Raw genomic sequence first — 20,400 nt, forward strand, 5'->3', positions numbered from 1 at the left:
CAAGTGCTAAGAAGTAGACTTGTAGTCAAGACCGCCTAAACCGAGACCAAGACACTACCAAGACCAGATGGTACCGAGACCAAGACAAGACCAAGACCAAGACCAAGACAGAATAAGTCAAGACCAAGACCAAGTCGAGACCAAGACCGAGACCAAGTCGAGACCGGAGGAAAAAAAAACAGACTTGAAGCTAAGCTATAACTTGTATGAATTCAAGAACAGCAGCATACTAGGGTTCAGCCGCAGTTGGCAGAACAATACAGAAACAGACCATGTCATGTGTGTGACTGTGAGCTCACTGTAAATGTTTTTGCAGACTGGGTGAGATCAACTATGTGAGCAATTATTGCTTGACGGCTGTTAATGCACTATTAGAGGATTGAGACTCCCTTAACTTATTGTGTACTGTTGAAGACTGACATGACACTGACTGGTTCATCTGACAAAACATCAAACACCTCCAACACCATCTTGCTCCTCCAACAAGTGTCTAAAGAATGAGAAATATTTAACCAATTGAAATTATACTTAATGTGTAGATGAAATCGTAACAGCAAATTAAAGATGCACAATTATAAACTTGGATTAGGCCTAATGTTTAGTTAACAACATATGCAGATGATATTTTAAAGATCATTTATTTAGTCTAACACCATCTTAAATACAATAAGAATAAGAATTGTAACTCAAACGTCGTTTGGAAAACTAGTCCCGTCCGAATAGGGCTTTAGAATGTTAAAATACAAAGAAATAGGAAAAAAAAGCAAAGCACTTTCACTTTCACTTAAGCAGCAGTGCGAATCGTTTAATGGTAGTTCTGAAGAGTTCCGGTAGGGGGCGCCCTTGCTGCAGCTCCCGCCCGCCTCCGCCCCGGATGACAACGCTGTCCACGGCGCGCGCGTCCTTCCGGTTATAGGATGGTGGAACAGTGTTTTGTTTCTTTGCATGCAATTGCAAAATGTATCAAACTGTATTTAGGAGCATTTCTTTGCGTTATCAACCCAGCTGACCCGAAGGTACGTCTGCATGAATTATGATTATGATGCTGATTCTGATGTATTGATATCTGAACATGTTTGTCACTAAAGCAGTTTTTGAAGATACAAAATTCCCATTAAAAGCCGTTTTTAACACCACTGTCGCAACTTTAAACTGTCATTTAGGACAAATTAGTTTTCAGGTTAATGGCTTTTGATATATCACATATGCATAAGTCAGCGAAGCTATGATAATCGTCTTACTGTATACGACAGATTTTTAGATGTATTTTAGTCTTAAAACGCACAGCATGCTCAGATTATCACAGTTGTGATTGTTACTGCTTGCGTCTCTATCAGAACAAAGAGTATTCTATACTCTTTGACTCTTTGTTCCTATGGAAGTCGAGCTTCACGCTCGCGCAGTGCATTTTGGGATTGATAGCGGACCGGAGAAAGCGTTGAGAGCGACCGAGAGAGTCAAAAGGTTGGGCAGTTCTCGACTGTATGCAAATATCAAGCGAAAAACGCGGTCGGCAGCCAATTGGTGTGAGGTTCGGGATGTGACGTCTGTTTTGAAAGTTTAAAAATATGCAAATTGTGCCGGAGTTTATGCTGGATTTTATGCTGGATTTAGTAGTAATCATTTTGTTTACAAATTAAGACACTTTGCAGTTGTTATGTTAAAGATTTTATTTTGGATGTGTTCATTGTGATTATATTGGCTGGTTTTATAAAAGTTTATACAATTGAAAGGATCTTTGTTTGGTGCATTTGGAAACAAAGTTGGTCTATTTCTAAATGTAATCGCGTGCATCTCTAATAATTATACTGTGTGTGTGTTGTAAAAAACAGAGATTAAACACACTCGCAACAGACACACCCCAAAGCGGAGGCGTTATAGCGTTGCCAGCGGCACTGAGCGGAGTTTTGCCGCTGTAGTGGACACGCACCGTTACGGTGCGTTCACACCAAACGCGAATAGAGCGTCTGGCGCGAGTGATTTCAATGTTAAGTCAATGCAAAGACGCGTTTACGCGCGTCTAGAGGTCCCGCGGCGCGAATGAGGCGGGCGGTGCCTGTCCACTACAGCGGCAAAACTCCGCTCAGTGCCGCTGGCAACGCTGTAACGTCTCCGTCTCCGCTTTGGGGTGTGTCTGTTGCGAGTGTGTTTAATCTAAGTTTTTTTCAACACACGGACAGTATAATCAGCAGCGATGCACGCGATTACATTTAGAATAGACAAGCTTTGTTTCCAAATGCACCAAGCAATGATCCTTTCAATTTTATAAACTTTTATAAACTTTTATAAACCCAGCCAATATAATCACAATGAACACATCCAAAATAAAATCTTTAACAACTGCAAAGCGTCTAATTTGTAAACAAAATGATTTACGCACTAAATCCAGCATAAACTCACTGAGACTGTCGACAGTTTCTTTTCCATGCATCATTTTATTATATCCATGTTTGTGGTTAGTTAGTCAAATCATATAAAACAGTGAAATCGCCCTCGAACTCTTCTGTCTTCCTGCACTCGAGACGGTGACGGGAGCTGAGCTCCACTGAAAGGCTTCTTTCCTATTGGTTGTCGCTCGCGAAAATCGCTTCTCATTTTATAAAGTTGAAATTTAGTTGCTGTGTGTGGTTGTTAAATAAAGTGTCTTGTGTTTATGTGCTCAGTGATATGTTAATAACAATATTAAAATTGAAAACAATATTAAAAAAACTCACTGTTGTAGGTCTCGAAAGAAATTAATGCATTCTGTGATGTAGATGTCCTAGATATTACACTTTTTTTTAAAATGAGAGACTATAAATCGAGGGGATGGGGGGCCTACAAAACCTCTCAGCCCCAGGGCCTAACATTAGGTTAAGGCGGCTCTGCTCGCAACCATGGCAACCACCCTTTTGCCACTGGATCTGCCCACTTGCGCGCGCACGTTTGATTTGAGGAATTCAAGAGGCAGGAACCTAGGAATAGCAAAACAATGGCAGAGAAAGAGCCATTCACATTACCGGCATATGCAGTTAGCAAGGCAAACAAGGCAAAAAAAGAAGACAGTACTAGAAAAGGTAATGAACAAAAAGTCTTTGGATAAACAAAGAAATATAACGCGTGTCAATATCGGCGTGGCTTTCCAGCGACCACCCCGTCCTCGGCCTCTACTTCCTCGGACCCTAGTTGCACGCCATGGCCTCTTGCACGACCTCCTGCTTCGCCCTAAAATTATTTTTATTTTATCATATGTCATTTTACAAAAGGACATTTTACAAACCTACGTTTTGTGCTCCTGCACGCACTTTTCCAGTCACAACACAGCAATCATCAGACTACGCGCTGAAAACTGTAATGCTGTTCTCTTCCTTCATAACTCGTTGCCTACTGAGAAGGTTTGAGTTGCAGAGGAATTTGTGACTGTTTCACCACATCAAAGTTTCGTAACTAGTAAGTCCGTGCTTTTTCTCTTTTTGTTCTTATGTGCTGAAGGGCTGCTGTGCCTTGGTGAAACGGTGTTTGTACGTGAAGAGCTCTTTTCCAAAACGCCATAAACCTAAAAAGCTGCTAAAGTAATGATTATGAATATGTAAAATATTGCAATAACACATTTTAATTGTTTATTCATTTCTGTGTCGGCTGCAAAGATGAAGTTGACGATAGGCTATTGACTCGCGATCTTCGCAGTAGTGAACGCACCGGAGAAATGCACATTTATTAGGCTACATAGTTTTATTTTGTTTTGGATGGTTTTGTTTAGAACCAGATTTCTGTAAATATATTTCACATTTTTTAGGCCTGTGAGGCGAGGCTACGGTTCGGTTCACGATGATATAATCTCCAGTTCAAGCACGTTATGTTTTGATTGATAGCCTATATTTACTTTTATGTTTTAAATACAGGAAATTGGTTAATGAAAAAAATATTAAAATCAAGATACAATTAATACAAAACGAAATTCGTTTTAAAGAAAGGCTTTGTGCTTTCTGTTTTGAGGTCTCTGTGAAAGTTTGAAAGTCTTTTACTGCCGCTTTCAGAGCCATTGCGTCCATAATGGAGAACTGTCAAGTAATATTGTTTTTTCCTCATAAATGCAAACAGGAAAAATAAAAGACAAAAGATTTTTTTAAAAAGACAAACCATTTTTGAAAAAAAAAAAAAATTATGGATTTATAGCGCTTTGGGGAAAAATGGATGGATTTATATCGTTTTGAAAAAAATTTTTTTACTTTTGAATTGATCATCAACAATATTGTTGTTTGATTTAATAATCACTGTTGCAAGAAGTGCCTAGTTAAGTTTTTTTTTTTTTTGTAAGTGGAAAAAGTAGGGGCTGCCACAGATTCTGTTTAGTTAGCTCCTTTATTGTTTTTTTCTATAGCCTACAATAATATAGGTCAAATGCAGCAAGTCAAAAGACCAACTGGACCTTCTTTGCCAGTTTGCACACATTTCTTTGAAGGATGGCAAAAATATCGCCTGAATATCGATATCTAGATATTGGGAAAAAAAATATCGAGATATTCATTTTTGTCAATATCTCCCACCCCTACATGCAGAACACCATATCTGTTATGAATCTTACACGAAATTCATCTTCATCACAATGTAACTGATGGTAATGGAAAAATGTGTATCAATGCAATCTGTTTTTAGCTTATATAACTAGCTTGTTAGCGAATCAAAAAATATATATTTTAAATTTAAACTTTACCAATATCAATATGCTAGCTTGATAGTTAGTACTAAAATACATCTTATTTGTTTATATTCATAAGCAATTAGCATTAGATTTTTTTTATTACATGTGATTCTGACATGATGTCACTACATGCACTGTGCTCCTTCCTCTCCGCTCGTCTTATAATGCGTGTTCAGCTCAGCGGTCGGAGTCGCGCGTTCATGTGTTTTGGGGGCGTGGCTTTGGAAGGAGCTCAGAAGGGAGGTGGTGGAGTGAAATTGAATGGAAATAATGAGCTGTCTTTAAAACACTCGATTTTTATACTTTCTCTTTCAGAGTACTTACATTTTAATTATGTATTGATGTATAAATAAAGTTTAAACAAATTTGGAAAATAAGTTTTTTAGACAAATCCTACCTACCCTACCTTTAAAAGTTAATGGCTAAACTTATCTTTACAAAAGTTCACAATGCTGCTGCAGATTAAATATAATGTGGACAACATTGAATAAATACATTTTCGTCAGGTCAGATACTGATAATTAATCACTCAAACCTCTTTATCTAAACCTACATAAACCGCCGGACTCACACTTTGTGAAGTGGATGAGGGAAGTTTTTATGGACAGAGCCTCACTCCCTCGATTCTGACCGGGGGAGTGAAGCTGTGTCCGAAACCGCTCACTCGTTTACTTATTCACTAATCCCTATATAGTGTATGGCGTTTGAGTGCACTATATCTGCACTAACACATGAAGACCTATAAGAACTGACTTTCATTTAGCTTGCTGTCTGTCACAATTTTAAAGACTCCACGATATTAAAATAAAGTTTTGTGGCTTTTAGTGGGTTACCTTTAAGACTATCTGTGATACTCCTAGTCCTAAATATTGACAAAATTATCTTTTGCATATGGCAGATTGCAAACATTTAACAAAGAAGGGAGATGAGCCCTTCGATATGTCTAAAACATGCTATTTTAATTGGAAATGCATAAGCATATGGGGTAAAAAAAATTGCACTTGTTAAGAGAATTAACTGGATCTACGTCTACAACAATACATACACTGTAAAAAATTTCCTGTAGAAATTACAGTAACTTACTGGCAGCAGTTTGCCAGTAACTTACTGTAAATTAAACTTACAGTAAAAATACTGTATTCATATTTACAGTACCATTTAACTTGCTGTAAATTTATTTGCAGTATAATATATTTTTTACTGTAAAACACGTTATGGTCTTTTCTCCAGTAATATATTTTAATACAATAAAAATATTACTTTACACTGTGAAATTTACTGTAATTTGTTGTCCACTTTTACTATTTATTGTAAAACTGCACAAATTATTGTATTTCAACAGGTCTCAGTAGTAAAAACTAGTAAATAACTATAAAAAGAAACAAAAGACTGGTTAACTTCTTTTATTGATTTAATTGTTCAATTGTAATACTTGAAATAACATTTTAATTTTCTTGCAGATTGTACTTTCAGTTTTCCAAAAACTTGAAAACATTTCATTTATACATAGAAGTTTCATATTAAGAGCATTTTAAAACAATTCATGAACAGATTCAGTCATAAGAACAATCTTAAAAATGTACAAATTCAGAAAACTCCTGTGTAGAATGTATTTGCTCTGAGTAGCTTAATAGTTTTGCCAGCTGAAATCCAGAAACTCCTTAATGAAGGAGGAAACATGAGGGTTCAGGCCAGAGTCCTTCCTTTGCACCATCTTCCCACTTCTTCTGCTGACCTGGAACTTTGAGGAGCACTTGCTGTTGTCAGGGTTAATCCTCACAATGAACCTTTACATAACAGAAAAAAATTGATCATTTGATGTGTAAAAATGTCTAACAACACAACCAAATACAGAAATGTGCTGCAAATGGTACAGAACACAATGGAAATATTTCCAGGGGACCCCAATAAGTGACAAACCCGGATGGGGCATGCTTAGTGCTCAATGTCTACTTTTTTTTTTCTTGCAAAACATACAGAGATGACATGTTTATGACATACAAATTTGTATACAATATACAAAATGTAAAAAGAACATGAGGGTAAGATATTAATCTATACATCAGTAACATTGTAAAAAAAAAATGTAATGTTATGTTTAAATAAGTTTCATAGGTTGTAAGGTAATGTATAGGGTCCAAAGATGAAACAGCCATTTTGAGACACTCACACACAGATAAATAAAGCATATTATTAATTAATATTCATAATAGCATGATTAATAAAGGCGTATAATGTCTCCACAGAGACGCCACAGTGTTTGCACACGAACATTGCGGGTTTTACTCTAGCACTATATACATGACGTGCATTTATGGGGTAATCAGTTAACGGCAAGCGATAATAGCGGGGGAAAAACGACTGACTTTAAACTAAATCCACAAAAGCTTTGTTGTTCGGCCAACAGTTCACATTCACTCACCAGCTCCTGACGTGGTCAAACCCAAGGCAGAGACCCGTTAATGTCCATATTTTGACAGTGAAACGTTCAGAAAAGGGAAAGAAAGAAACATGAATGTTTGCATAGTGTCACCACAACTCTCTCTAGCTCTCTTCACAGCATAAATGTGAGGTGACTGCGCACCGTTAAGTGGCAGCGTTTATTTATTTATTTATTTTTTAGTTAAACCATAAATATAATATATGTAAAGTAAAAGAAGGAATATTTGTACACACCTTTGCATCTGACTGGTTCTTCTCGCATCTGTGTGTCTTCGTTTTCTTCTTTCTCCAAGCGGAAATGAAAGCTTTTCTGTGATTGGTCAGGTTTCGCGCTCATTTTTTTTTTTACTGTATTTAGATTTACAGTAAATTAAAAATACTGTAGGGCAATTCCACGCAAAACTGTCACATCCATAACGCCAACACAATGCCATGGTATTTAGTTGGCGTTATGGATGTGACAGTTTTGCGCGGAATTGCCCTGTATTTTAGTGGCGCCAAGGGGATATTTCCCAAAGTGTAACTTTAAAATACAGTAACATGCTGTATAACTGTCCTACAGTAAAATACTGTTCATTTTACAGTTAAATACTGTGTAATTTACAGACATTTCTAACAGTGTATTGTCACAAACTGGCTTTACAGTACGTTTCCTTGCATATCTCCCACGACATCTGCAAGCAGCCTCAACTCTTTCCTGATGACCCTGTGAAGGCCCACCCAAAGCAAGGCATTCTGGGAGACTGCTGGTTGCTCTGTGCCTGCTCCATGTTACTCAAGAACCAGCATCTTCTGAACAAGGTGAACAGTGTCATGTTTAATGTCAAGTCAAGTCACTTTCATTTATATAGTGCTTTTTACAATAGAGATTGTATCAAAGCAGCTTTACAGTGATAATAGGAAATTAATGCAACAAAAATAGTTTTGGCTGTACCGCAGCTGTAGAAAAAATTATTGAACAGCTTAAGTAATTTTTTGATTGATTCATTTCCTTTGTTAAAATCATTAGTAATTAACTTAGGGGCCACTTACACAACACCGTTTTCAACTGAAGACAGAAAACGTTGAAAACGCTCTGGCCGTTCATTTACACAACAATGGCATTTTGGGGCCCTGAGAAGAAAGCTAACTTTAAAATAGGTTTCAAAGTGCAAGATATTGAAAACGAGGTGATGGCATGCACATGCGTATTATGTGTTTAGTATATAGACATGCATGTTTAAATGCGTATGTGCACAGGCTCATAGTTTTACTTTACAAAATTACATTGCCAATTACTTGTCTGGCATGAATAATACAGCGTTTATAGCAATTTCCGTGGAACGGGAATAATTTTCACAACATTTTCATCTGTACAGTTACGGCCTGGATCAGCTGACTACGGTAAACCTCTGGATAAACAAAGAGACTAATATTTGCCTAGATGCCATTCTTCTTATGATGTAATGAGTACATCAGGTGTTCTGGGAAGTGTTCCTGGTTCCGGCTGACCTAATTTATGCAGCTTAACAATTATTTTACATGATTTGAATAATAGAAATTGATGTTATGTGTATGCCTGGTTAAAGAGATGTGTTTTTAATCTAGATTTAAACTGACTGAGTGTGTCTGCTTACCGAACAGTGTTAGGAAGAGTTTTGGTGCTCTATAGGAAAATGATTTACCACCAGCAGCTGATTTTGATATTCTAGGTATTATCAACTAGACAGAATTTTGAGATCGCAATAGATGTGAAGGACTATAATGCGTTAAGAGCTCGCTCAAGTACTGGGGAGCTAATCCATTTAATGCTTTGTAAGTAATTTGAAAGATTTTAAAATGTATACTATGTTTAATAGGGAGCCAATTCATTGTTGACAGAACCGGGCTAATATGGTCATACTTCCTGGTTCTAGTAAGAACTCTATAGCTGCTGTGTTTTAGACCAGCTTGAGTTTGTTTATTAAGCATGCAGGGCAACCACCCAGTAGAGCATTACAATAATCTAGCCTAGAGCATCTAATATAATCTAACTTTTCTGCATTTGTCATTGAGAGCATATGTCTTAATTTATGTTCTTAAAATCCCCAACAGTTAGGACTTTATCAGCAGCCATTACTAACTCTGATTGAAAATCAGCAAATTCTTTGATAAAGTCTGTATGGTCCCCTGATCGCCTGTATACAGTAGCCAGCACAAATGTCAAGTGGGATTTATCACTTACACTATATAGTGATAAATAAAGAACTATCACTTCAAAAGAATTATATTCGAAACTTTACATCTGAGTTATAGTGAAGATATTACAAAAAATTACAGCAACGCCTCCCACTTCCCTTTCAGACAAGGCTTGTAAAATAAAGTCTGTCAGACCTTTGCCATAACTGGAAATAAAACCTACATTCCGTAATGCTCCCTACAGTCTGCTGTACTTTTAAAGGGTTAGTTCAACCAAAAATGAAACTTCTGTTCAACCAAAAATGAAACTTCTGCAAATCATTAATGTTTCACCCTTATGTTGTTTCAAACCCGTAAGACCGTTCATCTTCAAAACACAAATGAAGATATTTTTAATGAAACCTGATTCGTCCAAATCAGGTCGTCCAAAAGAAACTTGATCGCTTTATTTGATGAACAGATTTAATTTAGGCTTTTATTCCGACTTATTCTTAAACATTATGACAACACTGCTGTGTGTTGTTTATTTCACAACATCATGCAAAGGCTTTAACAATGTGCTCTAGGTGTATTTTTATGTGTGTTTGTGTTTGATATCAGGTATTTCCACCGGAACAGCCTTTGTGGGGCGACTGTGCTTATCACGGTGAGTTCCGGTTTCGGTTCTGGAGGAACGGGCACTGGATAGAGGTACGAGTGGATGACCGGCTGCCCTGTATCAATGACACTCTCTGTTTCTCACGATGCCAGAGCCCTAGGGCATTCTGGGTAGCACTTTTGGAGAAAGCATATGCCAAGTATGTGCTGGTAAAAAGATGTCTGTAAATTATAAAATATCATTTTGATGTTTGAACTAAGACCAAATCATAATAAGTGTTGGCAACTGTTGTTCATGCTAGGCTACATGGTTCATATGAGCGTTTGTGGGCAGGCCAAGTATGTGAGGCAGTGGTGGACCTGAGCGGAACCATAGCGGTACGATGGAGTCTAAAAGGGGCCGAGTCATCACCACAGTCCAACGACACCCAGATTCAGCACACCACTAACGGGACGAGTCTATCTCAACACTCACTGGAGCTGAAGGAGCGATGTGCCATCAGCTGCTGTGTTCACAGCGCCTCCACAGGTGAGACAGAAAAGTAACCACAGAATTTTAGATTTAATTGAGCTGGATCTTGACGCTAACTTGCAACTGACAGTTATTGAACTGACCTGAAACAACATTGAACTAAATTGAGCTGAAAAATGATGCTATTGCCTTCTGTAGAGATTCTTCGCAGCTGAAATTTCATTTAATAATTGGTGGTTTTGCAACATTAACACTGTAATTTTCCTGTTTATTATCGTGAAGCTGCTTTGATATACATGATATTATGTGCTTTGATATGCACTATATAAATAAATGTGACTTTACGTGACAAACAAGTAACTGTTGTTTGACACAGCCAGGCAGTGTTGTTTTAGTATTATTACTGTATGGAATTACAGTATTATACATATTTTGAATTAGTTTATATTTTCAGTTTTCATTTTAATGTTGGTTTAAGTTTTAGTAATTTTGTTGTGTGTTTTTGTCATTTTTACTCATTAAAAAAAATCTTCAATTTTAGTAATTAAACTTAAGCTTATTTTATTTCAGTTAGTTGCCAATGCAACATTTTATTCTTTTTTTAAATAGTTTATTTTAATTCAGTTAATGTTTATTTTATTTCAATTAACAAAACAAGTTTTTTAATGGTTTTAGTTACCGATAACAACACTATTTGGGAGTGATTGTAGACTATAGCAGCAATAGTTAATAGTTTACAGACTTTACAATGTTCCTAATTCATACCTTGAATTTTTTGCTGGCAATTTTACAATTGGAAGAAAATCTTTCACAAAATACCACAGGAAATATTTAGAGGAAGGTGTTTCTTCCTTATAGAAGTTTCACATAGAAGTATTTTTGATAGCATGCCTTGCTGTTTTTCAGTGAGAAAAGAGGTGAGAAATATTGCAGTATTCATTTATGCAATAACAATGGAAAAAATTATCTGCGAGCCAGGTACATTATAAGATGTATCAGTAGCGGTTTTTGGCACGGGCGAACCGGGCAATCGCCCGGGGCGGCATTTTTGGGGGGGCGGCGCCGCCGGCACGAGCAGAAAAAATAAATAAATAAAAAATCTGCGCCGCGAAGCGGTTTTCTATTATCTATCACTGTTGTGGGGAATTGGCAAATTTGCGCCCCCTGCAGCTGCAGGCGCCCCTGCTTGCTGAGAAGATGTCGTGCACACTGCACAGAAGCTGTTTGTTTGAGAAGGGGAAAGGGGAGGGGGCGCGGAGGCGCGGGCGCGGATGCAGTTCACCTCTGGGTCTCTCCCAAATGGAACGGACGGGGGGGGGGAACGGGGTATCCATATAGTTATCTAAGTCAGTCACACCTCGACTTTCTTCCAAATAACGCACATTTCATATAAATACAGGCTTCTATATTTCCTGCACATTTTTGTTTTTCTGAATTGTCTGAATGGCTAATAAAAATAGGTAATACAAAACGATTACTTGGTCACCACCACCAAGGTGAATTGGTTTTGTCTTGACTTCTGGTCGTGACTCGTCGTGAGTGACAGCTGGTATAGTGGGATCGGGGAAATCTGTTGATTGTCGATGTCGAGTGCCAAATAAGAGATGGACAAGAAAGGTCAAAGCCATCAGGTGCCCAATTTAGAAACGAGCGAAAGATAAAGGTATGCAACTATGTTTTCTCTGTATGATTACGGTATCCATGTCATGAATGAAGGGGCAATATTAATTGGTGGGTATAACTCTTATTTGTTAGCCTTTTTGCTATGATTCTTGCTATGCTTAACAATAATTCGGTTTTAACTCAAACACGAGATCTAATTTCACCATAATAAAAAAATGCTTTTCTTACTTAGTATTTTTGTCTTGTTTCCAGTCCAAATATCAAACATTTCTTAAATGAAGATGCATAACGTTATTTTACTAAAGTAGTAAAATGACATAAGATATTAAGTCTTGTTTTCTGGGGAAATAAATAAAAATAGAGTTTTTGCTTAAAACAAGCAAAACATGATCTGCCAATGGGATAAGAAAAGGGGGGGGGGGCGCTCGAAGGGGGTCTCGCCCAGGGTGTAATTCAATGTAGAACCGCCACTGAGATGTATTATAAGGAGGTATAATGTACATGAGTCTCTTTTTGCCCAGTTCAGTCAGGTATGATGTACAGAATTAGCTCTAGTAATGAGTCTGTTCTCTGTCTCTCTGCAGGTGTCCCAGAGCTTGGCCAGTTCCACGCCATGAGTGTGGTGGAGTGGACAAATGTGACAACGACTACAGGCGAACAAGTGGAGCTGATCAGGATAAGAAACCCCTGGGGGAGGAGGAGCTGGGCCGGGGTGTGGAGGAAGAGGTGTGGAGGGAAAAAATGCTGAATGATCACATACTAGTCCATTTTTACGTTGATTTTGTGGGCTAAATACCTTATATGTGTTATAAATAGATTTGTTATTATAATTGTAAATATCTCATATCTGTGTGGATTGATTTAACCTACTTAACTAACAAGATGATAAAGTTCTTCATCGAAATGTGCATTTATTTTACTTTTATTAGTAACTGCAGTGCTGTGTGGGTCATTGACAGGGACAGGCCGAAAGTCATTGATGTCCAATGGAGAGCAATAATGATCATATGTTGTGCCCAGTGACGGACTGGCCATTGGGCAATGTGGGCAAATGCCACTGCGGCCGCCTGGTCTCATCACTTGTTGTGGCCGCATCACAAACAAATAAATAGGCTAAATAAAGCGAGGAAGCGGCCGCCTATTGGCGCAATGGCTGCAAGCGGCAGCACCACCAGCGGCTCGCTCGCCGCTCATCACAACTTGTGGTGCACAACCATATAAAAAGGCTAAATAAATAAATAAAGCGGAGATGCGGCCGCCTTTTGTCGGATTGGCCGCCCGCAACCGGCAGCACAGCCAGCGGCTCGCTCGGCGCTCATCACAACCATATAAAAAGGCTAAATAAACAGTGTTGGGTGTAACGCGTTACAAAGTAATAACTGTAATAATATTACTTTTTTCAGTAACTGGTAGTGTAAGGCATTACTCGTCTGAAAATGGTAATATTATTACAGTTTTCCCGAGCTAGTTACTTGCGTTACATTTGCCAGTAGCACCTTCATCACACACAAGGCACACAACACAGAGAACAGAAGGGAAGGGGAGGAGGGCGTGAATGGAACAGTGATTGGTCTGGGTTTGGCACGAGGTATCATTTACCATCACCGATTGCGCCCCGGACGCGCGCGCGCAACCCGTTCACTCTCACCGCCTTCAAACAACACGAGCGCTGTATTGCTCTCTCTCCCTCGCGCATATAGTAAAAGGTCGGAAGACCGGTTGTGTTTTATAGACAATTTTGCATATAAATGACTATTTATAGGGCTTGAATTACAACCTGAAATTGCGCATGCGCGAGTAAAACTGCTGTGGTGAAACTGAGTAGGGTCTGCCTGCAGAGCCGGAGGCTGCATTTTCAGGACCCCACTTTTAGGACCGCATTTCTAGGACCCTAGGTTTTTAGTGACAGCGCCACCTACCGAATTAGAGGACCAGCGAAGATGGATGACAATCAGAGTGTGAGTATCAAATGCGAATACATTTTTACAATTGCGATGCATTTAATTGGAAAGTTAACGTAGCAAACGTGATGGTGATTTGCTAAATAAATAGTCTTGAATGCATAGCCATAGTATTTAGCCTCTAATGCTTGAAAATGAATTGTTAGCACGTTCATTTAACGGAACTGTTGCTTGAAAATGAATTGTTAGGACGTTCATTTAACGGAACTGTTGCGTGATAAGCCTGTGTTGACTTATTGACAGCACAATGAAACTGTAGCATGTTCGTTCTGAAAGCTTGTTAATTACTCATTGTTCTTCCATTTTAATTCAGTTAAAATAATCTTAATGTTTTCACTGTCACGTGCTCACAGTCAGCCTGTTTAACGTTACCCACAATACATGTTATGTGTAGTACTATGCGTCTACATGAGTCTCTTCATTTTGACATGGTTTTATAATGTGTGCTTTAAATATTATATACATATGTAAATGTGTGTGTATATATATATATATATATATATATATATATATATATATATATATACATACATATATCAATATATATCTATATATATCTATATATATATATATATATATATATATATATATATATATATATATATATATATATATACATACATATATCTATATATATATATATATATATTGACATGAGTGTTTCTAGAACCTTTGTTCCCACAACATCAAAACCTTTTTTCTTTTTTTTTAAATCTTTGAACAGTATGCAATAATAGTATTATGAACATTAATTGATATGTGTGCACTGTTTGGTAACTAAGAAAAAAAAATTAAAGAGTAGAACATGTTCAACTAAATGTTCCTTATTTAATTCACTTCTCTTTCTTTCTCTCTCTCTCTCTCTCTCTCTCTCTCTCTCTCTCTCTCTCTCTTAGGAGTCAGTGATGATGTTGTCCATGAAGTTCTGTTTGTGGTCCACATCATGAACAAATTTGTTTTTGTGTGTGTTCAAGTTCAGTTATTATATATTATTTTGTAAAATATTTTGTGTGTGCAAGTTCAGTTATTATATATTATTTTGTAAAATATTTTGTGTGTGCAAGTTCAGTTGTTATATATTATTTTGTAAAATATTTAGTGTGTTCAAGTTGAGGTGTGATATATTATTTTGTAAAATATACACAATCTACCCCCAGAGTCATCCTTGTCTTCCCTCTATACTTGAAAATGTGGTCGATCCAGTGACTGAAAAGACTATAACATGATTCCTTGTTTATTTTACTTGAGTTATTATATTATGCTAGACCCAATAATTTCTCAACATTCCTAGGAACCAGGTTTAATTGTAATAAATAAAGTAGTATTTGGGTGTAATAAAACTGTAAAACTCTAATGTAGTTAAAACTGGGTGGGTGGAAATACTGCCTGGCACAACTAGGGTCCTGGAAATGCGTTCCTGAGACTGCGGTTCTCCGAGTCGGTAGGTGGCGCTGTCACAAAAAAGTAGGGTCCTAGAAATGCGGTCCTAGAAGTGGGGTCCTGAAAATGCAGCCTCCGGCTCTGCAGGCAGATAATATTGGTGAAACTGCTGGGGTGAAACTGTGGCTCTGCGACTCTGCAGACAGATATTATTAGGACAGATGGGGAAAGCGTCAACAACGGCAAGTACAAGTACAGTTTTTTGTAGTTATTTGTGCTAGACAGTGCCAGTCTGTTGTTGGCGTAATAAAGACCCTAAAGAACACTCCTCCTTTGTATGTTCTCCCTCCATCTGATGCATCTCAGGCAATTATAGAGTAATTAAGAAAAAAAATGTAACTAGTAATATAACTAGTTACTTTCTCCAGGGAGTAATAAAGTAAGGCATTACTATTTTTGTGAGTAATATGTAATATATTACTTTTTTGAGTAACTAGCCCCAACACTGTAAATAAATAAATAAAGCGGAGTGTCTGCAACAATAGGCCGTCGCAAATCAACAGACTTATGAACTGACAAAATGTAAAAATGTGTACGTTGAATGCAATGTAAGTCGCTTTGGATAAAAGCGTCTGCCAAATGCATAAATGTAAATGTAAATATGAATAAAATAATAATAAATTAAGCGGAGCTGCAGGCGGCCACAAAAAAACAAGGAAAAAAGCAAACAAACAAACAAACACCACGGCCTATCTGAAAAATAATAGCCCTATGAACTAAATAATAATAATAATAATGACTTTTTATTTCTATTTTTCCTGTGAAGGACAAATAGCCTAAATGTATGTAATCTCTCTATTGTGAGATAGATGCATGATGTGATTGACAGAGTGGCAGAGAAAAGCAAATTATTGCGCAACCTGCTACTGTAACCACATGAAGGTAAAAGTGAAATTGGAGTGTGTTGTTTGTGTAATGTTATGTTTCTTTGTTGGTTGCAGATGATTTGAGAAGACAAATGTGGCCTCTCTGCTAAAATTGCCAGGGCCTCTTTTTGGTGCCAGTCCGCCACTGGTTGTGCCTATTTGAGCTTCGGATGCATTGAACTATTTAAACTTTTGTGATTAGACTGAATGCAACCTGACCTAATCAAAACTATATTATTGAAGAACAAAGTGAGAATTAACAATATTTTTCCACTAAAATGTACCAGCCGGATCTCAGCGCTCACTTCACGCTTACTCTTCTACGCAGGATACACCGGTAAGCACTCTGCCTACACTCTATAGTACAGAGAGACATGGCAATGAAAAAAAATATTAGATTGGTGGAAAAATCTATGCTTTTTCTTGAACACATCAAGAATGCAAAAGCTTTGACATTTATTTTTTCTTCCCATCTCATATTTTTTCAAGAACCATGTCCCTTAAAGGTGCAGTAAGCGATTTCTGAGAAACACTGTTGAAATTCTTTATGTTAAGAAAGTGTTGCTGGTTGACATTGAGATGTAAATCTTTGGCTCTGATTTGGTGAAGTACTAATGTTGTCGACCTCCTCAGGAAAGCAATGCAGAGTGAAGAGCTTCTGGGCCATGCTGTGCAGGAGGTAACAGTCTTTCAGCTCATTTAACACTCATGTTCAGATGACATTCAAGCCATGAGCTTTTAGCTACTAGGAATAGTGCAAAATATAAATCAGTATATAATGCATTAGCAATGATTTTGCAGAAGATCATCATAAATAACATTTAATGAATGAAAATTATTTTAAACTAGATTTACACTTTTATGTCTTGCATAAAACATTTAGAATTTACTTGGAAACAATGGTTCCTCAATTTGAAAAAATAAATAAAACCCACTTTAGTTGAAACTTCACATTTTTTCACATGTTTAATTGTAATGTTTTTTTCACTTTGCATCTTTAGTAAATCTTGACAGTAATTTTTTTTTTAATGCCAAAAGAGGGTTTGCGCTGGAACAAGCTGTAACTGACCAACATAGTATAGTTGACATCTTGTGAACTGTAAAACCCATTCTAGAAAGCTTTACTGAATGTCTGGTCTTACAATAAAGCTGAGCACAAGCTTCAGAGCTACTTGTACTACTGTATTCCACTGTTGGTTTTGTTGGCCTCTGAAACAGGCTTGTAGGCTATACAGAAGTTGGGACTGATGATTAACTCTTCTCCCTGAACTTGGGGCATTGAGAACTGCCAAAGTCCTCATATTTGCAAACAGGCTAAAAGCCATAACCTTTCAATTTTATTTCCTCTTTTTTATTACATTATTATTGAACACTGGGGATTGTGAAATCCCAACATTCAGCAGCAGTAGTCTGTGTTTCTGTTGTCTATGTCTCTTGTTTTTAATGTCAAAAAGGGCACATGGACAACAACTTGTGGCCTTGAAACAGAATCTTTAGCCATTATTCTTTCCCCAGATGTTAGATTGCTGCAATAAGTGAGGCTGATCATGACCTCCAGGGTGACAGGTCCAAACTGGACAGCTGTTGTCAGCATTTTCATAAAACATCCTTGTTTTATGAAAGAGGAATTTACTTTAAAACAATGACCAGCATGTAAAAAATACTCTACACTGAATGATCTGTTAGGGATATGTCCTGTCAGCAGGTCCTTATTGCAAATTAACAAGGGTAATAAGGACGCAGACACAACGTGGAACTTTTGCAGAGGCCGTTGTCCAAAGTCTTGGCCTCACTTGACCAACTTGCTGCCAATGTTGAGCATGCTGGGCACTGGTGACACAATTCTGCCGCTGAATCCTCAGGATTAGATGGTCCTGGCGCTTCCTGGACACTCTGGGATGTCCCGAAGCCACTTTCACTGCAGTTGAACCTCTCTCCTTGAAGTTCTTGATGATCCGGTATAATGGCTCTGTCAGGTGCAATATTCTTTGCAGCAATTTCCTTGCATTTGAGCTCATTTAAGTCTTTCTTTGGAGGTAACTATTGCTAACACAAGAACACAGTGATTGGAAGAACTTCTTCCCTCCTTTTTATACCAATCAGTCTGCTCTTTTAATCCTGTCAGAATGAGTAATTTCACTGGTTCACACTTTCCCATGTGCTGATGAAATGATTAGAGAAATTATGTTAGCTGATCATTTTGTGCCAGGGATAAAAAACTGTGAAATTTGGGCTTTTGTGAAAGTTCCTTTTTAGGCAATGAAGCATTTCTGCACAATAGTCTAGAAATAATGTGAATCAACAACACTACAAGTGAAGATGTAAACTTTGCAAAACACAAAAATCACAGTTTTTAACTGCGAAAACTCATTCTGAGTGAATGGCCTTTAAGGGGAAACTCCTCACAAATTTAAGTTATACTGAAACTTCAAAACATGCAAATATTTAGTTTTGAATCAAACCAATAATTCGGAGTGCATACAAAAATGCCTAAACATGTGAATTATGATGGGTCGATCATGAACCATGCGTTTCTTTTTTTATTATCCAAATCATTTGCTTTTTCTTGAAGTGACAGCCACACATGTACAACATATAGAAATGAACTCACCTCAGATGAATAACAGTGATTTATTGTTTATTTTACTAATATGGTTTTATAACAAAAGAGATGCCTATCTCAAAGGAAACATATATAGGTTATATAATGGATTAAAGTAACTGAGCTCCTGGACTCTGGATGTCAATTAATTTTCCTTATCATAGCCGTTTTTAAAGAACAAATTACACATTTTATTTATAACAAATTAACAGTGCTTATAGGACACTTTAATAATTGTACATGATTCATTGAGTTTTTATACACTTTTAGGGCTTTGTTTGCTCTAATGTATTATCATAACCTTTGTCTATCAGGGATCTGTACTCCAAGTACAGTGGGCAAATTGGACTTGTGCCGATATCAAAATTCTTGTCACCATCCTCCATCATTTTAAAATGCACAGCATATTGATGTGTAATAATTGTCATTGGCAGGTTGTGCTAACACATGATCATTATTTTTGTCACAATATTATTTTTGTTTTTAATGGGTTAAACTAAACATAACCTGCAGAGTGAAGGGTCAGTGTTCATATTGGCTGGCGAGCTGCTGGTTGTGGTTTTGTTTAAAATAAATTGAATTAATAAATATTTGTCAAGATCATTCTGCTATTCACAATCTCTTTATTAACTGAACGTGTAATGCTTTTGCTCTGAACATTTGTGTGAAGATGAGTGTTTGAGTGTGTGGTGGGTGGGATAGTTTCCTTTCATGGAAAGCTGAAGTTTATTTAGAATCAATTGCATCAAATTGAAACTGAATCGCTGCATCAAAAAATAAACCGGCTATTCATCCGAAACAGAAAGCTGCTTAAAAAATTTTTTGTCACCAAAAAAATTAGTGATTCGAAACATCTCTCTCATTAGGAACATTATAGAATTAAGTAAACATAAAAAGTGTCTAAATATTACAAGCAAGCAATTTACAAAATGAAGAAAAACCCTCCTGTCAGTGCCTAAGTTACTAAATGATATGCAGATACTGTGTAACTTTAAACTGACATGTCACTTGACTTTTCCTGATCATCCACCATATGACCAGAAAGGCAAAATAATGATGGTAAGGCCCGCTATATTGGTCCAATTGCCGGTTCGCCAATACACGGGGAAGGTATCACGTGTTACTGTCCTTTTCTCATGCAAAGTATTGGTTGGTTAAATGCAATCAAAGAGTATAGAAGTAACAAGAGGCGAAACTCAATAGAACGTTCCATTGCAACAAACTCCCCCATGCGCAGAGCTGCAGCTCCGCCATCTTGGACTGAACGCAACACAGCTGTCATAGGATTGAACGATACCGGTTCAAATTCAAAAGCGGTTAAATGAACTAAAAAGTAGTTTCTAGTTTTTAATATCTCTAGAGCAGACATCCCATGTCTCCCGGAAGATCCGGGAGTCTCCCGCATATTGATAGCGGCTCCCTGATGCCCGCAAATTAGCTAAAATCACCCGGAATCTAGAGCGAGCGAGCAAGAGCGCGCAGCTCCAAACCGTGTAACGTTAGAGCACACGGCAGAAAGGGTGAGGACGCGAGATATCAACATATCAACCTAAATGTGG

The 20,400-nt window shown here is 37.4% G+C and overlaps 1 protein-coding gene across 3 annotated transcripts; it reads left to right on the top strand.

The window, feature by feature from the left end:
- The first annotated feature begins 868 nt into the window (after positions 1-868).
- Positions 869-19,444, top strand: LOC311086649 (calpain-10-like). Of its 3 annotated transcripts, XM_084119631.1 has the most exons (7): positions 869-1,016; positions 7,769-7,924; positions 9,881-10,077; positions 10,180-10,406; positions 12,557-12,698; positions 16,315-16,576; positions 16,873-19,444. In XM_084119631.1, exons 1-6 carry the CDS (start codon positions 918-920, stop codon positions 16,316-16,318), a joined length of 825 nt encoding a protein of 274 aa, XP_083975757.1. In that variant the 5' UTR covers positions 869-917; the 3' UTR covers positions 16,319-16,576; positions 16,873-19,444. The 3 variants fall into 3 exon arrangements, with proteins under 3 accessions (XP_083975757.1, XP_083975756.1, XP_083975758.1); XM_084119630.1 differs by lacking the exons at positions 16,315-16,576; positions 16,873-19,444 and having other exon boundaries at positions 12,557-13,191; XM_084119632.1 differs by lacking the exons at positions 16,315-16,576; positions 16,873-19,444 and having other exon boundaries at positions 875-1,016; positions 7,808-7,924; positions 12,557-13,191.
- The last annotated feature ends 956 nt before the right edge of the window (positions 19,445-20,400 follow it).

Source organism: Abramis brama, assembly GCF_963993115.1.
Source record: "Abramis brama genome assembly, chromosome: 7".
Classification (NCBI taxonomy): Eukaryota; Metazoa; Chordata; class Actinopteri; order Cypriniformes; family Leuciscidae; genus Abramis; species Abramis brama.